The sequence below is a fragment of the Corythoichthys intestinalis genome, chromosome 9 (assembly GCF_030265065.1).
Source record: "Corythoichthys intestinalis isolate RoL2023-P3 chromosome 9, ASM3026506v1, whole genome shotgun sequence".
Taxonomy (NCBI): Eukaryota; Metazoa; Chordata; class Actinopteri; order Syngnathiformes; family Syngnathidae; genus Corythoichthys; species Corythoichthys intestinalis.
The window spans coordinates 35,154,332-35,178,117 of record NC_080403.1 but is presented as its reverse complement, the minus strand read 5'-3'; the positions used below and the strand labels follow the sequence as shown (position 1 = coordinate 35,178,117).

Below are 23,786 nucleotides of genomic sequence, written 5' to 3'. Positions count from 1 at the left end.
GAGTCAGGGTAAGGTGTTTTTTAAATTTTTTTAAAAGGATTATTGGATAATGCAATAAAGTATAAACATAGTCTATCTCATATCATAAAATTCGATGAAATGCTACAAATTGTGAATCTTTTCTTCATCTTGGCTTGGATAATGAAAAAACAGGTTGTTGTAAAAACCTTTTCGACCTACTCATTCGCCACCTGTGACTGCTGCAGATTCACTGCTCACATTGTTTCTTGTCCAAAAAGCAATGCTGTCTCTCTGCTGTTATGTTGTGCCTTCTGTCTTCAGGTTCTAATCATGCCCCTTCCCCCTGTTCTCTTGCTGTTCCATGCCACCTTTGCACCTCACTTCCCTCAACTCTTCTCACAGGATGAAACTGTGGGGACGGTCAGCTTGGCCTTTGCAGGTGGCCTACCTCGTTGCCTTGACGATGCTCTACGTTGACCCTGTGTCCGCTGGCAGCCGCAACCATCGGGGATCGACAGGTACACATTGGTTCCCCCTTTGAGCCCCTTTCACAAATACCACAATAGGTTAATTACACTGTCAGTTTAGAGGCCTGTGATGTCTCCCAAGGCTGAGCCATCCAACTCCTGTTGGAGATGGGCTGAGCTAATCTCCCTGCCCCACTGACTTGACAGAATGTAAGCGAGACCGTTGTTTCTCAACTGTACGAAAATGTCAGAGGAAGTATCAGTTGTACACTAAAAATAATGTAATTTTTTCGTGTAGCCCTCAATAACAAGAGTCTTAAAGGGATACACAGGCACACAGTTCACACAGATCAATGACTTGCCCTTGTCCAAACAACCCCTAATCCCAGGGAAAAACAAAAAACAAGCAAACCATAAAACGATTTGAGGGGAGGTGAGGAAGACACCTTGACACGGTACCACAGATGGATGGATGGCCAGCTATTTATTCATAAAGTGATGTGCTACACAATGTTAGTTAAAACAGCATGAGTGTTAATTTATGAAATTGCTGCTTAGTCATCAATGAAATAAATTAAAGAAGTTAAAATTTAGTTTTTGTATTAGTATACACTTTTCACTCTTGCTTCTTTAGGTGGTGCTGAATCTGTCACCTTGCATAAAAATGTCAGTGCTACTGTATTAGGACACTAGGTAGCACATGCATAACTGCATCTACTTACAGTACTTTAACTAACATTGAAATGATGACATACAAACATTGTGTGTGCAGAACAAAACTGTGTTCATATTTGTTCAGTTGTGTTTTGAAACCTTTACATTACTGTACACACTTTGACATGTAATCTTCAAAACCTGATTTTTTGGTTGGTTTTGGCACAATGTATTTAAATGGAATTGTTAATTTATATATATTTAAAAATATATTGTTTTATACAAGTGCAAGAAATAATAACACTCACTTTTCATGTTGTTCATGATGATTGTTAGCGGTGGGAATCTTTGGGCAGCTCAAAATTCGATTTTTTTTTTTTTTTTTTTTTTTAAATTTTATCAGGCAGTCTCATTGAGATTAACATCTCTTTTACAAGAGAGGCCTGAGCACAAAGAATCATTCACAAATATCAGACAACACAACATACACTAATGGAAACAGTTACAATGATCAGTAAAAACATCAGACAAAAGAGATTTAAAATAAATAATTATTGATTATATGATTATGATTACGATCCGATATGATAAAATCCTCTCAGGCTTAAATAAACTACTATTTCAGTAATGGTAACCTTACAGTTCAACACAATGAATACAATACTCAAGTCCCCATTCTGTATCAGCAGCTTTAAACTACATTCAGTCTTCAACAGAATAAATTGTAGCATTTTGCAGAACTATATTTTTATCCAACTAAAAGTGAACTCAGGTATAAATGAAAGACAATGTGTACTACTACTTCAGCCCAAATGGTTCAAAAAAATGCTTCTCTGCTCTAAGTTGTGTAAAACATGTAAACATTAACGGGTTTCCCTGAGGTACAAATAATTAAAAAAAAATAAACCTCAAGTCCTTTTGCATCCGAACAATCAAGAATATGCAAGACAGGTCAAGTGTGTTTAGCTACTGAGAAAATTCCATTTTCTTTTGTGCTGTGCATTGACTCCTGCAGATGACAAAACACGGTTCAGCATGTGGGCGTAGCATGTCAGATGGTTAAAGTTACCCAGCTGGGCAGCCACAACCATAATAGCTGCGTTGTCTGTAACAACAGAAATGTCTTTTTTTGCGATGTTCCATTCATTTACAGCACCGCTTAGCAGCTCAACCATATTAGCAACCTTGTTCATCGCTCTTTTTTGAAGCACGTGTGCCTTCAGCTCTCACTCATTGGTTATGGAATGGGCTGTAACTGTGACAAACAATTCTGGGGCTATAGATGTCCACGCATCACACGTAACGGCGACTCTGTCTAGATTCGACAGCGATGACATGATTTCTACTTTCGTCCGCTTGTAGAGAGCCGGGAATGCCGTGCTAGTGAAACAGCGTCCAGATGGAATGACGTACCTCGGCTTACTTTAAACATTCTTCAAAATCCCCTATTTTCTACAAAAAGATTTTCTCGTAGAATCCCAAATAATTCTACACGTCTGCTTTTAAATTTATGGGAGCAGGTCTGATATCACGGAGAGGATGGTTGGTTCGGTCAGCCATGCTTGTATGTAGGCCTGTTGCGATAACAAATTTTAGTGGGCGATAAATTCTCTCATAAAGTATTGCGATATGCGATATTATTGCACCCCCCATTTTTTTTTTTTTTTTTTAAACCAATTTACAATAACACAGTAAGAATACAGTATATATTAATATTACTAAGTAATATTAGGTACACCCATTTAAACGCAATAAACGTTGACTCAATACCGCACAGAAACACAGAATAAATAAAATGTCTTTTTCAAGAAAAAAATAAAATTGCACCACAATAACTTAAGCATTCAGGCACAGAGGTGTAACGTTGTAGTAACACAAACAATTGCACTTTAACAACAAGAGAAAAATACATTAATTAAGTAGCAAGTAGCAATAACAAAAATTTGGCTTCACTAATGCTAGGTTCATACTGCAGGTCTTATAATGCACAAATCCGATTTTGTGTCATGTCTGGTTTTTTGGCATGCCCATTCAGACTGCCTTTGTCCAGGGAGCCCGTTCAAGTATCACGCATGCGCACTAATTCGCAGTCCGAGAGTCAGTAAAGTGACCAGCATGCGCAGAAGCATGAAAACAAATTACACATGCTAGCTGTATGTCATTCCAGGGTGATCAGATTTTGATTTCCAAAAAGAGGACACAAATAACAGACATCAATAATCCCCGTTTAGTCTTTTATTCAAAGTTTATATGGACTGATAGAGCGCATACACGCACGCACATAAGCCTTGACTTGTGTGCGTGACATGACGTGGGTGTGTCAATTTGACCCGTCTCGGCCATGTAAGGAATACTGAAATATTGCTTATTCGGCGCATAGAATGAAAATCGAAAATTGTCAGGTGTCAGGAAAATTCAATTTGAACTCCAAGAAAAATATCAAAAGATAGCTCAAATGAGAAAAGAATCAAGCCAAACAAGGATTGTTTGCTTCAAAGACTTTTTATAACATAAGATATATATCGAGGGTACATGAGATATGATCCAGCCAGTCGCTGTGATCATACAGAAGTACAATGAGAATACACAAGTCAAGAGTCTTTATGCCCGTTGAAAGGGCGTTGCTTACTACGAAACGATACCTCATGAGAAAACATAATTGAAAGTTACTGCTGCTCAATGCTGGTGGTTTTCCAGCGAAAAACATCTTGATATACGACCTTGGGATCTTAGCCATGGCTGACACAAAAGGGAGTAAATAAGATAAGGCATGAAGCAGAAACCCAATGTAATATGTTCAAAGGAATATTTGCAGCACACGAACATGAGTAAAATCTCACAAATGTATATAGTGGAATATAGATTCACAACAGTTTATGTGTTTTATAAGCATGAGTAAAAATTCAGGCTTATCCTTTTCTTCATTTATTTTTTTATGACTGTGGTCAAGCCCGCTTCTGCATAAAAGCTAGAAGCTAATGCACAGCTACATCGCTCCCGTCCTGCCTGCCACTTTCGCTTTGCTGACGTCACTGATGCATGAATTCCGATTCGGGAGACTGGAAAGTTCAGACCGCCAGCCACGTTCTGGAAAAATGTGGCCAAGATCGGATTTAGACCACATACGAAAGTGACCCAGATCGGATTTGAAATGCTCCACTTCTATTAAATTTCTTGCTTCTTCATGCTTCATTTGAGTTGTAAAAACACGAAAAAATCGGATTCGTGCATTAAGACCTGCAGTATGAACCTAGAAAGTGTCAAATAACATTAAACAGAGGTAAAACGGTCTCATTTCTTCAGCAATGTAGCGGACGGCACTTTCAGTGAGGGAACGCCATTTTGCGCGATCTCGTTTGTATTTCTCAAATCAAGCGATTACCTCTGTAATTGTCGATTGCCGTGACGAGAAAAGGTCCACTTCTTGCGATGCAGTTTTCTTACCAAGCAGTGAAAACTAAAGAGGGTGATAGTGTTTCAAATGAGCATGTAGATTTGTTGTGTTGGCCCTCTTTGTTGAAACAACCTCCAAACACATTTTGCAGACTGGTTCATCCTTTTTGGTTGCCTCGCCATTCTCATTTGTTTTAAAATCTAAATATTTCCACACCGGGGCTGTGGTGTTTGGCTGGAAAATCAGCATTTTCCGTCCAATTTTGTCTTCCTTACTCTGCTCGCTCATTGCTGTATGCCGACAGTGCACTTGCCCCGCCTCGCCCTATTGAATGATGGTCACGCAAATTCAAATGTATAAAAATGAACAAACCCAGAAGTCAATAAAACAGAGTGAATCCTCGTCACAGCCTATTGCGCTGTTGGTAACAAGGAAGCCGAACTTTTAACAGCACGTCTGCCGCACATCTGCCGCACGCACGCACATACGTGAGGTAATAAATCGCAGCGGGAAAATTACCGCCTTCATTTTCATTTACCGTGCGATAAATGGAATTACCGTATTGACCCGAATATAAGATGGTGTTTTTTGCATTGAAATAAGACTGAAAAAGAGGCGGTCGTTTTATATTCGTGGTCTAGACATTATACGCATTCACGATGCTAGATGGCGCCAGATATCATTGAAGCGATGTTCTGTCATTACAGATCTCAGCTACTCTCCCTATTCACGACGCTAGATGGCACCAGATATCATTGAAGCGATGTTCTGTCATCACAGATCTCAGCTACTCTCAAGTTTAACCAGTTTGCATTATTTTATTGCAATGTTTTTCCTTATTCAGATTTGTTTCAAGACTACAATTACAGTTAGACTTCAGTTTGATGGTTAATGCAGTTATCGTAATTTTGTTGTTCTATCACAATAGATTGGTTTATTTACATTTCAAAAACCAGAAGCCATTCATTTACGAATGTGATTGCACTTTAGTTTACATATTTAAATGTTCAGATATTAAGATTTGAATGAGGCAAAATAGCATGCTTTTTCTCTCAAATATATTGTATAATATATTATATATATAATAATCATTTGTTTTGGATGTACTGTAATTATTTTCTGTATAAAAATTAATTTGGTGTTCAAAAAGTCTTTTTTCAAACTTGAGTCTTGAAAAAGAGGGGGTCGTCTTATAATCAAGGCCGTCTTATATTCGGGCCAATACTGTATTGCGTATCGCCACAGGCTTACTTGTATGCATGTTTTGTATATAGCGGCATGAGTTGTGGATGACGTGTACTCTTGGTCCGTTCCTCAGTGCGTCCCGAAGACTGCTCTGACTGTGTTTTTGTTCCGTTTTACTTGGCATATTTTAAAAAATCGGATTATGGATGCTTGTGAATCGTTCTTGAATCTTCCACGGCCGAATCGCGAATAATCTAAGAAACGGAAATTTCACACACCTTTAATGATTGTTCTTGTAAGTATTTTTTAGGTTACACTTGGTGTAAAAAGTTCAAGAGTCTAGTTAATCTAGTTAAAATACATTGAATATTTCTGCTTATCAATGGGCATACACACATGAAAACAGTATACTTTTGGTAAATAATGATTTTCAACCATCTTCCTTACCACTTATCCTCACTATAATTTTGTCCGTGCTGGAGCCTATCCCAGCTGACTTTGGTCGAGACCAGTGTTGTTAATAACGGCGTTAGAATATAAAGGTGTTACTAACTGCGTTATTTTCTTCAGTAGTGAGTAATATAATTAATTACTTTTCTCATCTTGGCAACACCGTTACTGTTACTGAGGCGGGAAAGGCGTGCGTTACTATGCGTTGCGATGATGGTTGACTGACGCGATAAGTCTGAAAATGACGGACTCATGGAGACGAGAGAGCAGAGTGGGGAGGAGGCAAGGGAGTGTGATGCCGTTGCAAACGCGATGCTACTATGCTAGGTGGCTCCAATAATACCTGACTGTAGCCGATAGGCTACAAACTACGCCCACATGATGCTTCGGTAGATATCACATATATGCAGAACTAAATACAAATGACAGACACGGCGGCATTAGCAGCAAGTATAATAAAGAACTAGATGTGTTAGTAAACAGCCGCCATCTTAAAGCAGTAGACTTCTCAAGAAAGCTCTTTTGTAGAGAACCTTCCTAGCGAACCTAAGTAACTTTTTATCTAAAATACTCCTAAATCGGCAAAACTTAAATCTATCTTTAAATGATGAAACAGTTTTAAAACTTATACATGTCGAATAGACAGATGGGAACTAATGCAATAACGGGAGCAATTTTAACAACTTTAACGGTTGATTCACAATATTAAATGACTTCCACACAGAGCAAAGGTTACTATCTACAGTAGTTATCGCAATATCCACAATACCCCTGTGTCTAGTTAAGTTTAGGGTAAAGAATTGAGCTAGGGCCAACTGTCCCAAAAACCCTTTAAACTTTTTTTTCTTTTGAGAAATAAAAACATGAAAATTATCACCAGTTACTTTGCCAAGTAACTAGTTACTCTTACATTCAGGTAACTGAGTTACTAACGCAATTACTTTTTGGGAGAAGTAATTTGTAACTGTAATTAATTACTTTTTTAAAGTAAAATTAACAACACTGGTCGAGACTATGCAAGCTATACCCTGAAATAGATGCCACTTAATTGGTGGGCATATCAAGACAACCATTCATGTTCACAACTTCAGTTTAACTAACACTGATGTTTTTAAAAAAGTGGGAAGAAATCGCAGTTTCCGGGGAAAACTGGGGAGAAAATGCAAATGCCACACAGGAATCCAAAACCCAGTTTAGAACCCCAATCCACAGATCTATGTGAAAGACTTGGAACTTATTTATCTCTCAAATAGTCCTTATTTTGGGCAAACACTGCTCCTGTGAATGATAGGGTCTGGTGTTTAAATAAAAAAGGCACTTGCTATCAGGAGATGTAAACAGAAATATATCAGTGTGAGTGTGAGCTGATCTACTGAAAGTGGTTGGAGACATCCAACACTTCGGGGCTTCTGTTGACATATTTCAGTCCACCCTTCAGTGGATGAGGGTCACTGTTAATTGAGAATATCTCTCATAGTACCCGATTTTAGGGAGCTCCTTATTACCAGTGCATACATTATTATGCATCGCAGCCGCTTCAGTCAAATAATTGCTTTAGTTACTCCCTCTCATACTATTAACAGAATTTATTCTGTATTTATTGACTGTGTAAAAGTCCATCTAATTAATAAGTAAGTATAATACTAAGTGGCAAACTTTAATTAATAGCTGTTGGCTACAGACAGTTGAAGCTTGTTGGGGAAAACCTTTCTCTTCAACTTAATTATGACAATTTCTTTAATGAACTCAGTTTCTCGACTTCTGGAAATTGTGTTTTGCAAAGTGACCTTTATTTTCAGTGGAAAAGTGACCAGCCTGCTGTCTTGGCAGTGAGTGATGGTATTAGTTTTCCTTTTGATCGAGAGGAGGCTGCCTGCTTACGGCAGGGACACTACTAATTGCAGGCCTTGTGTTATTGTGAAGGTCACGGGTGCCCACCCCTTTCTTAGTCACTCCTCACAGTGGTTCAAGATGACTCGCTCCGAAACCAGCTTCTGTTTAGTGAGAGTATGTATTAATTGGTTGAAATTTAAGGGTCGTACACTGTGAATTTAAAAAGTCATACATACAAATGAGTAATTAATGCTAATTTTGAGGAATATTTTAGGAAGACGTGGCTATAAATTGTCTTCAGATTTGAACGTGGACACCACTGTGCAAAGTCAGGTTAGGTCGGCTCCAATTCACCGGCGACCCTTGTGAGAACAGGCAAAAAGAAAAAGATAAGATAGATGGATTTTGGACATTTGTTGGATTCACATTACAGCTGGAGTTCTTTAATTCACCACAGGGTGGCTCTAGAGGTCAAAAAATACTATTATAGGCTAGTGTTTTTTTTTCTTTTTCTTTTTAACAGTCACTTTTGTACTGGATTAAAAGAGGCATTGCGATGTTTTCTGAGCCACATTGAGTGAAAGTAAGCAGTAACCAGGCAAATTTATATATGAGTAACTTTTCTAAAACAAGGCCAACCACCAGATTGTTAAAGCCACAGATAATATGGTGTGCTATGTTTCTGACTGATGAATGGTAAGCATCTGATTTTGAGCCAACTATGTAGCAAATCACAAAGAATCTGCAGTGCAGGCAGAACCTTTGGAAAGGGAGAGAGGTGATGATGTCTCTCAGGGCCTACAACTGACACAGACTTCAGAAGACGGTAGTCGGTAGGCTATTTTTATTTTACAGTAAATTAAAAGTGGAGGTGTAGAGAGGGATGTGTTCTTCTCAGGGCCTCAAATTCCTGGTAGTATCCCCTGAAAGAGGTACAAATAACCATTTTTCTTATAATTAAAGGCAGTTGTTTCATAAGCACATAATGTGATGAAGTGAAAGTTTGTGTTTTGGGTGTTGTGTTTTGTAAAAAAAACAAACAAAAAACATTCATTAACATTAACATATCCTTCTCAGTTCAGGCATTTTAGGCTTGATCCTTCCAGTGTGGAGTATGCACGGTCTGAATTTGCTTGCATTGTTTTGTTAGGTTCATTGAAGATTAGACTCATTGTTGTTCCAAGTGAATATGAGGGAGAATAGTGGTTTATGTTTGCCTTGTTGGCTTGTTGTTCTCGATCAAAGCCTGCCAGGACTAGGAATGGGAATCGAGAACCGGTTCCTAAAGAGAATCGGTTCCGTGTGTTTCAATTCCATGGAATCGTTAGGCAGTTTATCTAACAATTCTCTTATAGATTCCATCTAGCACAGATTACATCACGCAATGTATGCATATTACACACGCTTGGTTCAGCAAGTATGACTAAGTGATTACTCAAAGAGGGACCCCTAGCCAAGTATAATCTGGAAAGTCGTCACCGAGTGATTTTGCATTGATTTTCAAAGGCCACTATTCATGAGACTAATTAAAGAAATGGTTATTTTTCCCCAAAAGTCTATTAATGGGTCTATCGTATTCTCCGTCGAATACGCTATAAGAAAAATATGACATATATGCATCTAAAATAACCCTAAATGATTTTATTTGCAATTTTAATACTCATTTCGGTCGGTAGTCCACCAATCAATGTTTTTTTTCGGAATACCATATTGGCCCGAATATAAAACGGCCCTGATTATAAGACGACCCCCTCTTTTTCAAGACTCAGAAGTTTGAAAAAAGACTTTTTTGACACCAAATTAATTTTTATACAGAAAATAATTACAGTACATCTGAAACAAATGAATATAACAATATATTTGAGAGAAAAAGCATGTTATTTTGCTTCATTCAAATCTTAATATCTGAACATTTAAATATGTCCCTTTAAAAAGGAGGGTTTTTTATTTGTAGTAGAAAAATGTTTCAGTAAAAAGTCACACATTCTTGTTTATTTGCCACAGTTACATATTGCCACAGTTAACATCGAGGCTTTGGGCCTCTTTTGACCTCATTGTGAGTTTGTAAGGTTGTGGCTTCTGATTACAAGCTAGATGCCAATCAAAATGTTTGTTCTTTTCCCCCCAAATTACAATCGATAAGAGAATCGATAAAGAATCGAATCGTTAAGCAATATCGATAATGGAATCGGAATCGTAAAAATCGTATCAATTCCCATCCCTAGCCAGGACAGGCTCCAGCAAACAAATGACACTAGTGAGGATAAGAAGTACAGAAAATTAATGAATGGATGGCTGTTCTGTTTTGTGGCTATTACTCTCACATATTGACAGACAGAGATTTTAGATAAATTGCATGTTGTGGCTGAGCTATTAGTTCAAGGTGAGTTTGCTGCCTTATTGTGGATGTTACCTCCTGCCTTCCCACTTTCCTGTCATACACGGCAAAAATAGAGGTGTTTATCAAGGCTTGAGAAACATTTTCATCTCTTTATAGTAAGCCCTATTACTTTGTAACGTTCATAAGAGAGTGGTTTTAAAGCAGCAGTGAAATATTAGATACTTTTGTTATGCACGTATAGAAGGAGAGCGAACCTCGCAACGCATTAATCCTAAATTGATGAGTGCTGAAAGGTAAGTGCACTCTGAACGTAATGCTGTTCTCTTATAGTCCATACTTCTATACTTTATTTCTCTCATTTAGAGTTGGCAGACCTCAATTACTCCCTACAGTGCTGTAAATCATGGTGTTATGATTATTATTATTATTATTATATCAATAAAATAACTCACATGCAAGTCTTTGTATGTCAGACATGTTTGTAAGTTCAATGTTCATGATTCTGTATGCTATCGCCTGATGAGGGTCACTGTTCTGTTATAAATTTAAATTAGCCAAAGTCAAGTTTCCTGAGTGAAATATGGGTGGCGCCATCATGGAAAATTTCTGCTTCGAACTTCCAGTTCAGAAAAAACCTCATGAGTTGCAGTCAAAGTTAGCAGTGTGCTGACGAAGTTAAAACTGCAAAATCAAGTCAGAGGAACCCACGGAATCTCCAAAAATGGATTCGGCACGACGTAGATGAGACGTAGATGAGATTGTATGATTGTTCTTATCACTTTGTTGATCATTCGTGGACAAATTTATAACAACCTGGCAGCCTTTGTTGACTTGAGGTGTAGATTGATACGCCGGCCACTTGAGTGACCAAAATGAGGTTAAAATACAAATTATATTACATTTGCCGAATGCATAAGTGCTGACACGGATTTTTTTGGTCCAAAAAAATACTTCAAGGTATGTACATATAAACAAAAATAGTATGTCATTCTTTTTTATTGCAGATATTGATCGCAATAAAACATTTCAACGCATGATTCCATTTCTTGTTTTATTTAAAACAATTGGTGCATGTGCAAACAGGTCAATATATCACAATTTATAAAATTATTAGAAAAATAGAGCTTCTCCAATCTTTCACCCGACATCACGACCCTCGGTGGCATCCAGACGGGCTCTCTCCCGCTGTCCTCGGTAATTCCAGCTCCAAAAGCGTATCCTAAAGTTCCTGCAGTTAAAAAGCTTGAAGTTGGATCTTAGGATCAAGCTGATGGTCCGCCTTGAGGCGAGCCATCAGCTTGATCCCAGCCCCAGCCTCTCGGCCGTCCCCGGGTACATACAGTACGCACGTAGTCTCGTTATATGTCCATCAACGCACAGTAAGTGTTGTTGCGAGGCACATCAGCTTATCTTCACTTGCCAAACAGCGTTTTCCACCTGTAAACAAACGAACAAAAAACTTGTCACACTTGCATTTATGCGTTGGCATAATTATGCCATCCAACACGTATTGAGTAGTAACAGGCAAGCAGCAGATACAGTAGTTGTAGTAACTAATATTAACTCATTTGCTCCCAAAAACGAATAAATACGTTCTATTTTTAATTGTTCCAGTGTCCCTAAGAAGTATTTATACGTCTTTTACAATTTTTTTCACAAGTGAAATCTCTGGGTTCTGATTCAACTTAGCTCTAAAGCACAAAGCTGAAAATCCATTTTAAAGCAATAAAACTGGCCACTGGAGGGCAGTAGCGCATTTGGTAAGACCCGCAACCCGATCCAACGGAACGAATGGCTGGGTTGCACAGCCTGGGCGCCGGCGGAAGACGACCGAATGGACGTCCAGGACGCCAGGCGGCAGACGACCGAGCAGAACAACCGGGAGGATGTCCGGGATGCCAGGCGCTGGACGACCGAGCAGATGGACAGGGACCGCCAGTGCAGCGGACGATGCCGTTGAGTCTGTGCTGCTCGCCGAGCAGAGCCCTCACCGCCGTGCTCGGCCGCTCGCGTCCCCCGCACCCTCCAGTGTCTCGCACGGAAACGCGCACAGCAAGACCAGTTCCCCCCAGGAACACTAGTTCCCCAGGCGGACTCTGCCACGGGGCAGTGGTCACCACAAAAGAAAGACTAAAAAAAAATCCATCTCTCTGAGACAGGCGCCGATGAGGGAAAAGTTTATCCCGGCTGTCGGGGCCACAACAGCGTCATCTCTCAGTTAGTTATGTGTAAATAAATTGTTACTTTGCTATCAAAAGCTTTATTTGTCTTGTTTAAGTTATTTTGTAAAAGGAAAACATTATTCAGATGTTTGGGATGTAACTAAAGCAAAAATAGCTCTGTTAAAGTCAAAGTTATATTTGGAAATGTATGCTTTCACAAAAAGCTCAATTTCTCAGTTTTTTCATCAGAAATTGGAAAATTGCTCAAACTAAGCTATTTTCTAATGCTGATTTCTAAAGAATGGAAAAATACATGAACTAACTTTTTTGTCCTGCTGAAAGAAGAGTCTAATATTTCTTTTGCTGGGTTCCATGTTTATATAGCAATAGAACAGAATTTTTTGTGGGCCTTGCAAAATCAGTCAAAATCCAGTAAAACGGCCAGGAGCGAAGGGGGTTGCACCGGTGAAAATGGATGGGAGTGAATGAGTTAAAGATCATCATAATTGCAGTCGTCATCGTAATAACAATATCGAACGCAACACGTCGTTTCATGCGCAAGATTTTAGCTTTAGTATTTTTTGAGCACCGGACTCATGGAAATGCAGGGATAGGAAGAACATACAGTGGGGAGAACAAATAATTCATACACTGCCAATGGGTTTTCCCATTGTGAGTGTATCAAATACTTGTTCTCCCCACTGTACCTTCCATAAAACAGTGGCAACATGGCTACAAAAACACCCGGTCTTTGTATTGGCAGGAGCTTGGTTCCACATATGCCTTCATGAACATGTTGTCTTGCCCTGTCGTGAGGATGGATGCGGTATTTCCAAATTGTCTTATTTAAGGGATTTTGATGAGTAATGTTACTCCAGCTCCACTGTTGTTTAAGATTGAGAAATTCTAAAACGGAAGTTGCTTGCAGACATAAGGAAATAAAGCGAAAGTACCTCGGAAACTTGTCTATTGGGTAAATGCAATTCCGCTTCCGTTATCACCAATTTGTGTTTTATTGAAAATGTTACCAGCCCATGCATTTTAGTTTGCATATGTGTGAATATGAATGAACTCCAACCAGGGCCGGCCCAGCCAATACGCAGACTATGCTGCTGCTTAGGGCCCCTGACCACTAGGGGGCCCCCAATCTGGCAATTTTAAAATTTATATTCTATTTACTACAGTTTGCTTTATTGTACTTTTGTGAGTTTTGACACTTGATTACAAGCTTAAAAAAAAGTTCTTCCTTAATTTCTTTCTTTCCTCTTTTAGAAAAAAGGTTTATCTACTGTAAGTACTGACAATCATTTGGGGTGAGAAGTTTGAAGTATGCAGTGCAACAAAATCTGATTAATATACAAAATATGGACGTATGGGTTGGATTGCATGTATGGGTTTCACAGTACACTGTGACGAAATGGTGGGCCAAAAATATGGGCCCCTTTGCATTATTTTGCTTAGGGCCCCCAAATGGCCTGGGCCGGCCCTGACTCCAACTACAGTTTTAGCCTCAGTCAGAGGGGGTATCAACAAAAATGTAGTATGATATCAGAGGGGCACTCGTGAGTGCCATGGATCAATGAACGGGCTTTGTGGTGAAGAGAACAAACAAACTTTAAATCAGAAAAGATGAGTGGGGCCACGGCCTGCAGAGATGGAATCCTCTCTAGATTGTGTTTCTGTGTGCACCTCTGTGTCTGCTTGCAAAGCCCATTGACCTGAGCAGCAAAAGTTCTAGAGTATGTGGAAAGTCACGTACATAAATGACACTTGAGCTCATGGCTCAGTCTCACCCTGGTGTTCACAAGGCGGCAAAGAGGCTTATAGGGTGCAATGTTGCCTGGAGGGTTTGCTCAGGAAATATTAGGTAACTCAAACGGCACACAACAAAACTAAGATAAGTCAATGTGAATACCTTTGGGAACCATTAGGGAAGATTAGCTTTGACCAGTCATTCGCAGTTTAGACATTTCCATCATTTTTCCCCTTGCACATGAGCTCTGTGTAAAAAAAAAAAAAAACCTTTATAGTTACGACTTTATTTTCTCAAATAATGACTTCCATTGTAATGCCATTTTTTATCTACAGTATTCACTAAATCCTCTTTTTCCCCATTCATGAAAAGAAAAGAGATGATTATAACTACATCTGGAGGAACTACAGCATGCACCTTCAAATTAGCACCACTATTATATACTCATAGGCGTAGGTTTTGTCTCATTATTGGTAGGGACGATATAACAGCATAACCTGCATGAACACTTTTTGCTGAGGACGGAACATTAATAAGACTAAACAGATTGGGTAAACGGCGGTCAGGGCTACATTTCTCACCAATATGCACCTAATTAATCGATAGACTAATTAATGCAACATAAATCTGTCTCACTATTGATTTATACTAACTTTCAACTTGCAAATTTAAAACGTCTTAATCGGATATTTTTTCTTAAATCTAGTCATATATTTTCTCCATCTTTTTCTGAATGTTAAAGGCTAGTTAACAGATTAATGAGTCAGATTATTCTACTCACTTTAAGTAAATATAACTATATGTTCTTATTAAGCCCATGCATCTAAAAGTTGGTCGTTTTTCACCTAAATCTAGAAAAAATTGCTCTCAAATAATGTTTTGAACATTATCTATTATTGAATTAAGAACATTGATGACAAGACGTTTTTTTTTTAAGATGAAATATACAAACTTTTTGCGTAAAATAAACATTTGCCTTAAGACCACTCAAAATTGTCTGTCTAAATAAATAAATATCATAAAAAAAACTTCTAGTCCAACCTTCAGGTATAACACTACTGCTTTTGTCCACAAGCACAGCCAAACTCAACAAAAAAATCTGTATTAGACTCAAAAAGGCAATGTCAACAGTTAAAATATGACTCGGCTTTTGGGAAGCAGTAATGTGTGTAATTTGCCTAAATAATTGTTTTAACCAACCGAGTGTTTTTATTCGGTGGCATAACATCACAGTTATCAGAATTCAAGTGTCAGGGCAGCTTGAGAATCACAATTTTAATCGCCAGAGTACAAAACAACTACCGTATTATTCGGACTACAAGTCGCACCTGAGTAAAAGACGCACCAGCCATAAAATGCCCAACGAAGAGAAAAAAAACATATACAAGTCGCACCGGAGTATAAGTCGCATTTTTGGGGGAAATTTACTTGATAAAATCCAACACATAGAACAGACATGTCATCTTGAAAGGCAATTTAATATAAAAATACAATAGAGAACAACATGCTGAATAAGTGTACAATGTACAGTGCATGAACAACGAAATGCGATTATACTGTCCTCACCAGGACGCTACGGCTCGGTCCTGGCTATTCAGCAGGCTAAACTCCTAAATGACGATGCTGGACGTCCGTATAATTTGCTGAATCAATTTCGTCCTCGATACCAAACAGGTTCGCATCGACGTAAATAAATGATAATTAGGTGCTTTTACAGCAATGACAGGACACAAACGGTTAGCATGCGTTCGCTGGCATTAGCGCATCATTCAAGCAACTACACAACTGGCTCTAAGTGTCCGATCGCGGGTGGAAAACAAACAACAACAACAGAAAAGATGATGCATACAGGCATTGCCTCTGTAGAGATATTTTACAAGCATAAACAATGAACGTAGGTTCGCAGCCGTGTTTCTCTTTCGCTAACTCGCCCACTCACTCAGCTACATAGCTATCGGTCTTCTTCTGGCGTGTGAGCGCTCTTCTTCACGTAAACAAGTGCAAGTGCGACCCAACGTGGGTGTGAAAGCGCCACAAACTAAAAGCATGCATTTCATTGTAAAAAAGTCAGTAATACAATTGAACACACATTGCCAAAGGCAGAACGCGAACATGGCCCTAGCTATTAAGAGTTATTCAGATAACTATAGCATAAAGAACATGCTAACAAGTTTACCAAACCATCAGTGTCACTCCAAAACACCAAAATAACATGTGAAATGATATCATAATGTGTTAATTAGAGATGTCCCGATCGATCGGGATCGTGTCCGATCAAGTATCGGAATTGGCAAAAAAATATCGGACATGCCTTTTTTTAATATATATATATTTTTTAATTAAACCGTTCTCTAATTGTATTTGACGTTACAGACATAATATGTTACACTCATCAAAAGTCTTTAGTTTAGGCTTAAGGTAGGGTTATCAAATTTATCCCGATAACGGCGGTAATTAATATTTTAAAAAATGTATCACGTTAAAATATTTAACGCAATTAATGCATGCGCTGCACGACCCACTCACGCATTGTCGTGCTCAATCTGTAATGGCACCGTTTTACCTATATAGAGCACAAAAAGGCAGCGTAAAATGAGTAGAGGGAATTTTGGCAACCTTTGGAGACTTTTTTTAATTGGCTAAAGCCTTACAATCCCTCTCCCTTCGATTAGAAATATCGCGGGAAGCAATGTGGGGAAGCAAGGTAGTAATTGATCTTTTTCTTAACACCCTATGTTATTTCCCAACGCAGAGAAGATACATCAATTGGTAGCACTACGCACAGTCATGGTTGCACTTCCCATCATGCATTTGGGCATGGCTACAGTATCATTTACTGAAAGCTCAACAAATACACTACATGGCAATATTTAGTCACAATATACAGAGTCACATTTATCCTTTAGGAATTACAAGTCTTTCTATCCGTGGATCCCTCTCACCGAAAGAATGTTAATTATGTAAATGCCATCTTGAGGATTTATTGTCATAATAAACAAATACAGTACTTATGTACTGTATGTTGAATGTATATATTTGTCCGAGTTTTATTCATTTTTTTTCTTAATGCATTGCCAAAATGTATATTATCGGGAAAAATTATCGGGAATGATTGGAATTGAATCGGGAGCAAAAAAAGCAATCGGATCAGGAAATATCGGGATCGGCAGATACTCAAACTAAAACGATCGGGATCGGATCGGGAGCAAAAAAACGTGATCGGAACAACCCTAGTGTTAATAATTTCACACATAAGTCGCTCCTGAGTATAAGTCGCACCCCCAGCCAAACTATGAAAAAAAACTGCGACTTATAGTCCGGAAAAAATACGGTATATATGGTGAACCTATGTAGGGAGAATAAGATAATAGTGCAAGAATAAAAGAGCAATTTGTGGGCAGCCCCACACTGTGTGGAACGAAGCTGAACAAAGAGAAGACTGATTGACAATTCATCTTGAAAAGCAAAAAGAAATGGGTGGGCATACCCACGTAGTCCAAATCTGATTGCTTCAGAGAAGACAAAGATTTGATTAATTGTACTACCTTAAGGGGAAATTCAATTGACGCTCTCAATTAAACCATACTCAATTGCACCCCAGCCAGAAAATTATAACTCTCGGAGGCATGTAAGGAAAGATGTCAGAGTGAAGGGGCACGCAAACATGACTGAACCTCGATCTGTACATTGAGGGTCCTTGCTCAAGGGCATTTCAGCAGTAGTCAGGATGCAGACTAGTGTCACCCTTAGACAAACAAAGAGATAATGTGCAAGTAAAACAAACATTATAATGAAGCCAGAATTGTTGAAACGTCTCTTTATTGAAGATTTGAGCAGGTGTACATAAAACATAAGGAAGGCTAATTTCCAGTTTGACTGGAAAGAAATAACTCTATTTTAGAAACTTCACACACATTAAGTGATACAGCTTGATCACCAGGCAAGGGCATGTTGTGTAAAATGTACATAAATTTAAACACATCCTTCTACCTCATTACTGTCAGGAGAATGTTATAATTAACTTGATGTTCTCCAAGGACGTTTGTAGAAATCAAAGTAGCTCAGAAGTGTTTTGCATGTGTGGGGTGTCAGATGAAATGCAATCATTCTTAAAAGGTGACTTTCCACAACACATATAAACACACACTCAGATGGAATTACTACTTTTATTGTTTTGTCCTTCGTTCGACATCAACAGCAACAGATATATTTAATGAGGGCCCTTGGCAGGGAATGAAAGTAAAGTATCGGTAAGAGTGTTTACTTTTAAATCAAAGATTGATGGAGCTCACTTAAAGTAAATCATTTAGTTGTCGCTTTCACAGTCCCCCGTGTAGTTTGTATGATGCACCGATTATTTTCACATTCCAAATGAATAAATAAATGCTTACAAGTATTAGAATAAACTAGTATCAACTATGTCTGAAGGTCTGAGCATGAGGCTAATTTCTGTCTCTGTCTATGTCCTTGTCCAGTCTCCTATCAAGTGAAGCAGGGGACTTGTGAGGTTGTGGCTGTTCATCGCTGCTGTAATAAGAATAAGATCGAGGAGCGTTCCCAAACTGTCAAGTGTTCCTGTTTCCCTGGGCAAGTTGCTGGCACCACCAGAGCCAGACCCTCATGTGTTGAAGGTAAAGAAAATAAAACCAGCTCAAACCATTGGTGTATATTTCTGTAGTATCCTATCGTCATGGTCAGATAGCATCATTCAGGTGAGCAGATCCATTTACTTTGTAATACTTCTTCTCCTGAGGTTCTCTGGTGACCGATTGACTTTGGGCGAGAGGTGGGGAACACCCTGAATTGGTGGCCATCTTATTGCAAACCAACAACCGAGAAAGAAAAACATTCAAACTAAGTCTGTCGGAAAAGTTCCAGGCCTCGTCTCGCTAAAAGCAACGACCAGCTTTTTCTTTGGTAGTAATTCCACTTGATTCAAGTGCATTTTTTTCAGTCTTTGTTGCCACCCCTTAGTGTACTACTGTAAGGACCATTCGTATAGTTCCAGGGTTTCTACAGGTATTAGCAAATCTCATTAAATGCTTTATAATGCCACTTTAAACCAATTTAATGCCCATGCCCAAATACAGATTGTTTCATACACAGAAATTCTCAGTAGAGTTGTCCAATCATGAATTTTTAGCCGATAACCGATATCCCAATATTGTCCACCTCCAAAATGTTGATACTGATATCAACCCGATTACGATATTTGGACTTGACATATCATGGCTATTTGTATTGCGCTGCCTTACTTTAATAATGATAAATGTAACAACTTCAAGGCTTTTCAATAAGCTTTCTGTGAAAAAAAGGAGAATAGCTTCAACTGAAGTTATGGAAAAAGTGCCTGTATTGCACCACTATATTTATTGTTGAAATCAATTTAGCGCAAACATCAGTTTTTTTGGTTCAAGTTCAAGTGCAAAGTGCTAATAAGGAGAGGTGGGTAGAGTAGCAAAAAATTTAACTCAAGGAAGAGAAGCGTTATTTCAAAATAATATTACTAAAGTAAAAGTAAAAGTAGTCACCCAAAACATGTACTCAAGTACAAGTAAAAAGTATCCAGTGAATTTTTTTTTTTTTTTTTTTTTTTTTTTTTTTTTTTTTACAATGGTATTTTTTTCTCTCAGCACAAAATTTCTAAATGAACTGTTGTTATAATGATACTGCACAATAACCCATTACATAACCACATTAAGCCAAAGAAATACAAAACCATAAAAACAAAAAAAAATCATTCTACAGTCCCTGACAAAAGTCTTGTCGCTTATCTATTTTGTAGAAGCAATTGAAAATAACCTGACTTTTAATTATTCATTTGGTTTCAGAAATGGCTCATATGAAACACCCTCCCAAATGATGTTGAATGTACAAAAATATATGTGTTTCACTGAAAAAATATTTATCATTTAATGAAGAAATAAAGGTCAGATTTTGGTAAGACGAAAGTTTTGTCGCCTACAGAAAGTAGTGTGAAAATTAACCAAAAAATGTACTTCATATAGAAAAATATGTTACATAACATAAGCGAATTAAGTAGTGGTGCTGTGAGATCCTTATTTAATATTTTGTATGACTTCTATGGGCTTCGGCAAGGATTCATACAATTTATTGATGAAGTCATCAGAAATTTCAAAGAAAGTAGTCTTGCATGCCTCCCAGAGTTCATCAGCATTCTTGGGTTTCGTCTTCCATGCTTCCTCTTCATCTTACCCCAGACATGCTTACTGATGTTCATGTCTGGTGACTGGGCTGGCTAGTCCTGGAGGATCTTGATCTTCTTTGCCTTGAGGAACTATGAGGTAGAGATTGAAGTATGCGATGGAGCACCATCCTGCTGCAGAATTTGTCCCTTTTAATGGAAGGAATGTAAGAGGCAGCTAAGATTTGTTGATATTTCAGACTTGATATTTCATGGTCGTAGCTTTCATATGAGCCATTTCTGAAACCAGTTGAATAATTAAAAGTCAGGTTATTAGCAATTGTTTCTACAAAATGGATACGCGACAAGACTTTTGTCAGGGACTGTATTCCGGCGAGAGAAAAAACAAAAAAAGACAGGAATGTCCAAAGAACATGAGTGCCCTCTAGTGGGTAAAATAGTTCCTAATTTGAATAGTGAATACTGTAGCTCCTTCATAGTTACTATTTTGAAATTAAAGGGATCATATCTCAGGTTTCTGTGGTCAGTCGGTGCCAAATAAAAACTGGGAGAGAGGTTTGAATCAGCACTTTCAAGTCATGTTGAGGACAGCACTCTATGTCAAATACTTCATTTTTTTTGTGGTGCTGTAAAGACACTACGAGATTGAACAAGCTGGCGTGATCATAGAACGGCAAGCTTGTGTCTGATTGGTGTTATGCAGTCATGTAATTATTGTGGCGATGTCTCATTTGTGAAATTAGTAGCGCTACTCTTGGCATCGCTGGCAAAAAATAAAATAAATAAATAAATAAATAAAAGATACCGTAATATGTAGAACAGGGGTGTCTAAACTTTTTGCAAAGGGGGCCAGATTTGGTGCGGTAAAAATGTGGGGGGCCAACCTTGGCTGACGTCCTTTACATAGAACAGTATATTTAAGCACATTTTAGCAAGCCATTATGTGTGTCACATTTGCTTTATTATTATTATTTTTTAATTAATAATTTCACCAATCTCGCAACTAGCCTTTGTGGCGTTCGACTCTCTGTATCTTGCTGCTGTGAAATTAAACTAGCTTCAAGTTGCTTCAATGTCTCGCTGCGTATCTTCCCTGTAATTTTGTCGTAGATGTCAGCATGTCTTGTTTGGTAATATCGCCTCACATTGAACTCTTTAAAAATAGCGACTGTCTCTTTGTAAATGAGGCAGACACAGTTGTGGGTATTTTAGTGAAGAAATAGTCCAATTTCCACCTATCCTTGAAGCGTCGGCTGTTGCAGTGAACTTTTTTTTTTTTTTTGTTGGTTGTTGCTATTTTAGAAAATTGGAAGTCAAGCGTAACACGGGGTAAAATTGCTTAGAGTGCTGCTGCGTTTTAATGGGTAAATAAGGAGCAGCATTTAATGTGTAAGCTACTTCATATGCTGGTAGCAGTACTGCTAACCAATTTATTAAGTCTGTGTGCGGGCGAGACGTTATTGATCGTATGACAGAGGCTGGGGGCCGGATGAAATTTGACCACGGGCCAAATTTGGCCCCCGGGCTGCACTTTGGACATGTCTGATGTAGAATAAAGAGGAAAAATTTAATGACTAGTGTAGCCCAAAGTAGCGGCGTAAGAGTAGTGTTTTTTCTTCACAAATCTACTCAAGAAAAAATATAATGTTTGGCTCTGTAAAACTACTCTTAGAAGTACATTTTTTCTCAATAGCTACTCACGTAAATGTAACTGAGTGCATGTAATGCGTTATTACCCACCTCTGCTAATAAGGCACTGTCATATCACTTATGGCTCACACAGTGCTTCTGGCTCAAAAAACAACAAATGCACACAGCTTGAGTACAGTGAATGAGGTATGTTATCAATTTATAATTCATTATTTTTTAATCATTTATTATTCATGTAATTTTTGCACCTTGAATGCAAACAGTCTGCTCAAATAACAAAATCCCAAGCATCTTAGTTTGGAGACATCTCATGGTTAATAAGCATAACTTCTGTGCTAAGCTGTAACCAGCCCTTATACACAGGCAGAAGGCTTCTACATTCACTCTAAAGGTAATATGCATATTGATTTAAACCCAGTAATGAAAAACGGATGTCCATATTGTTCGATACTATTCTAAAATGCGTTAATCGGGTGATATTGTCAGGTAGCTTGGATATCTTATATTCACTTATTCCAGCTACCCGATAATATCTGACAGCTCAAATAATGTTTAAAAAAAAAGCCTTTTTTTTTAACCGTCAAGTTTACATAATGTTTAATGCCTCAAACGTTATGTTTAACGCTTTTTACGGCCTGAATTTTGACGAAATACATTTACTGACTAAAATGCTTTTTAATGACCCACATAAACCCTGAGTACATATCCTCAATTGTATTTTCACGGCCATCTTTATGTCTACTGCATCTTCAAAACGGGTCGCCCTCATGACCTCTTTGAGAAAAGAGGTGGTAAAAAAAATCACACACAGCCGTATGGGTTGAGAAGCAAGGTTGCCCCTGCTCCATGTTCTTCTTGGGCAGGACCTGTCAGATGCTCAGTTGTTATGATGACGCAGTCATGAGATGTCCAGTCCTTTCTCGTGCACTGAATAAAGGGTCTCTCTGAAGATGTGACAGTGAATTGTCTCACCCATAATGAAGAGGAAAACACATAATTTGGGTTTAAAAATAAATGAATAAATGCATGTACAGTGGGGCAAATAAGTATTTAGTCAACCACTAATTGTGCAAGTTCTCCCACTTGAAAATATTAGAGAGGCCTGTAATTGTCAACATGGGTAAACCTCAACCATGAGAGACAGAATGTGGAAAGAAAAAAAAACAGAAAATGACAGTTTGATTTTTAAATAATTTGTAAATCATGGTGGAAAATAAGTATTTGGTCAATACCAAAAGTTCATATCAATACTTTGTTATGTACCCTTTGTTGGCAATAACGGAGGCCAAACGTTTTCTGTAACTCTTCACAAGCTTTTCACACACTGTTGCTGGTATTTTGGCCCATTCCTCCATGGAGATCTTCTCTAGAGCAGTGATGTTTTGGGCCTGTCGTTGGGCAACATGGACTTTCAACTACCTCCTCACCCCGTGGCGTCAAAATGATAACAAGAACGGTGAGCAAAAATCCCAGAACCACACGGGGGGACCTAGTGAATGACTTGCAGAGAGCTGGGACCACAGTAACAAAGGCTACTATCAGTAACAAATTGCACTGCCAGGGACTCAAATCCTGCACTGCCAGACGTGTCCCCCTGCTGAAGAAAGTACACGTCCACGCCCATCTGCGGTTCGCTAGAGAGCATTTGGATGATCAAGAAGAGGACTGGGAGAATGTGTTATGGTCAGATGAAACCAAAATAGAACTTTTTGGTAGAAACACAGGTTCTCGTGTTTGGAGGAAAAAGAATACTGAATTGCACCATGCCCA

General features: G+C 38.4%; 1 protein-coding gene across 4 annotated transcripts in view; it reads left to right on the top strand.

Annotated features, from left to right (window-relative positions):
* Positions 1 to 23,786, top strand: part of tafa4b (TAFA chemokine like family member 4b) — a 105,646-nt gene that overhangs the window by 36,099 nt on the left and 45,761 nt on the right. For all 4 annotated transcript variants that reach the window (XM_057846939.1, XM_057846942.1, XM_057846940.1 and 1 more), the window contains exons 3-4: positions 364 to 479; positions 18,676 to 18,831. In XM_057846939.1, the coding sequence (XP_057702922.1) occupies positions 365 to 479; positions 18,676 to 18,831 (271 nt within the window). In that variant the 5' untranslated portion in view covers position 364. The remainder of the gene's footprint in view (positions 1 to 363; positions 480 to 18,675; positions 18,832 to 23,786) is intronic.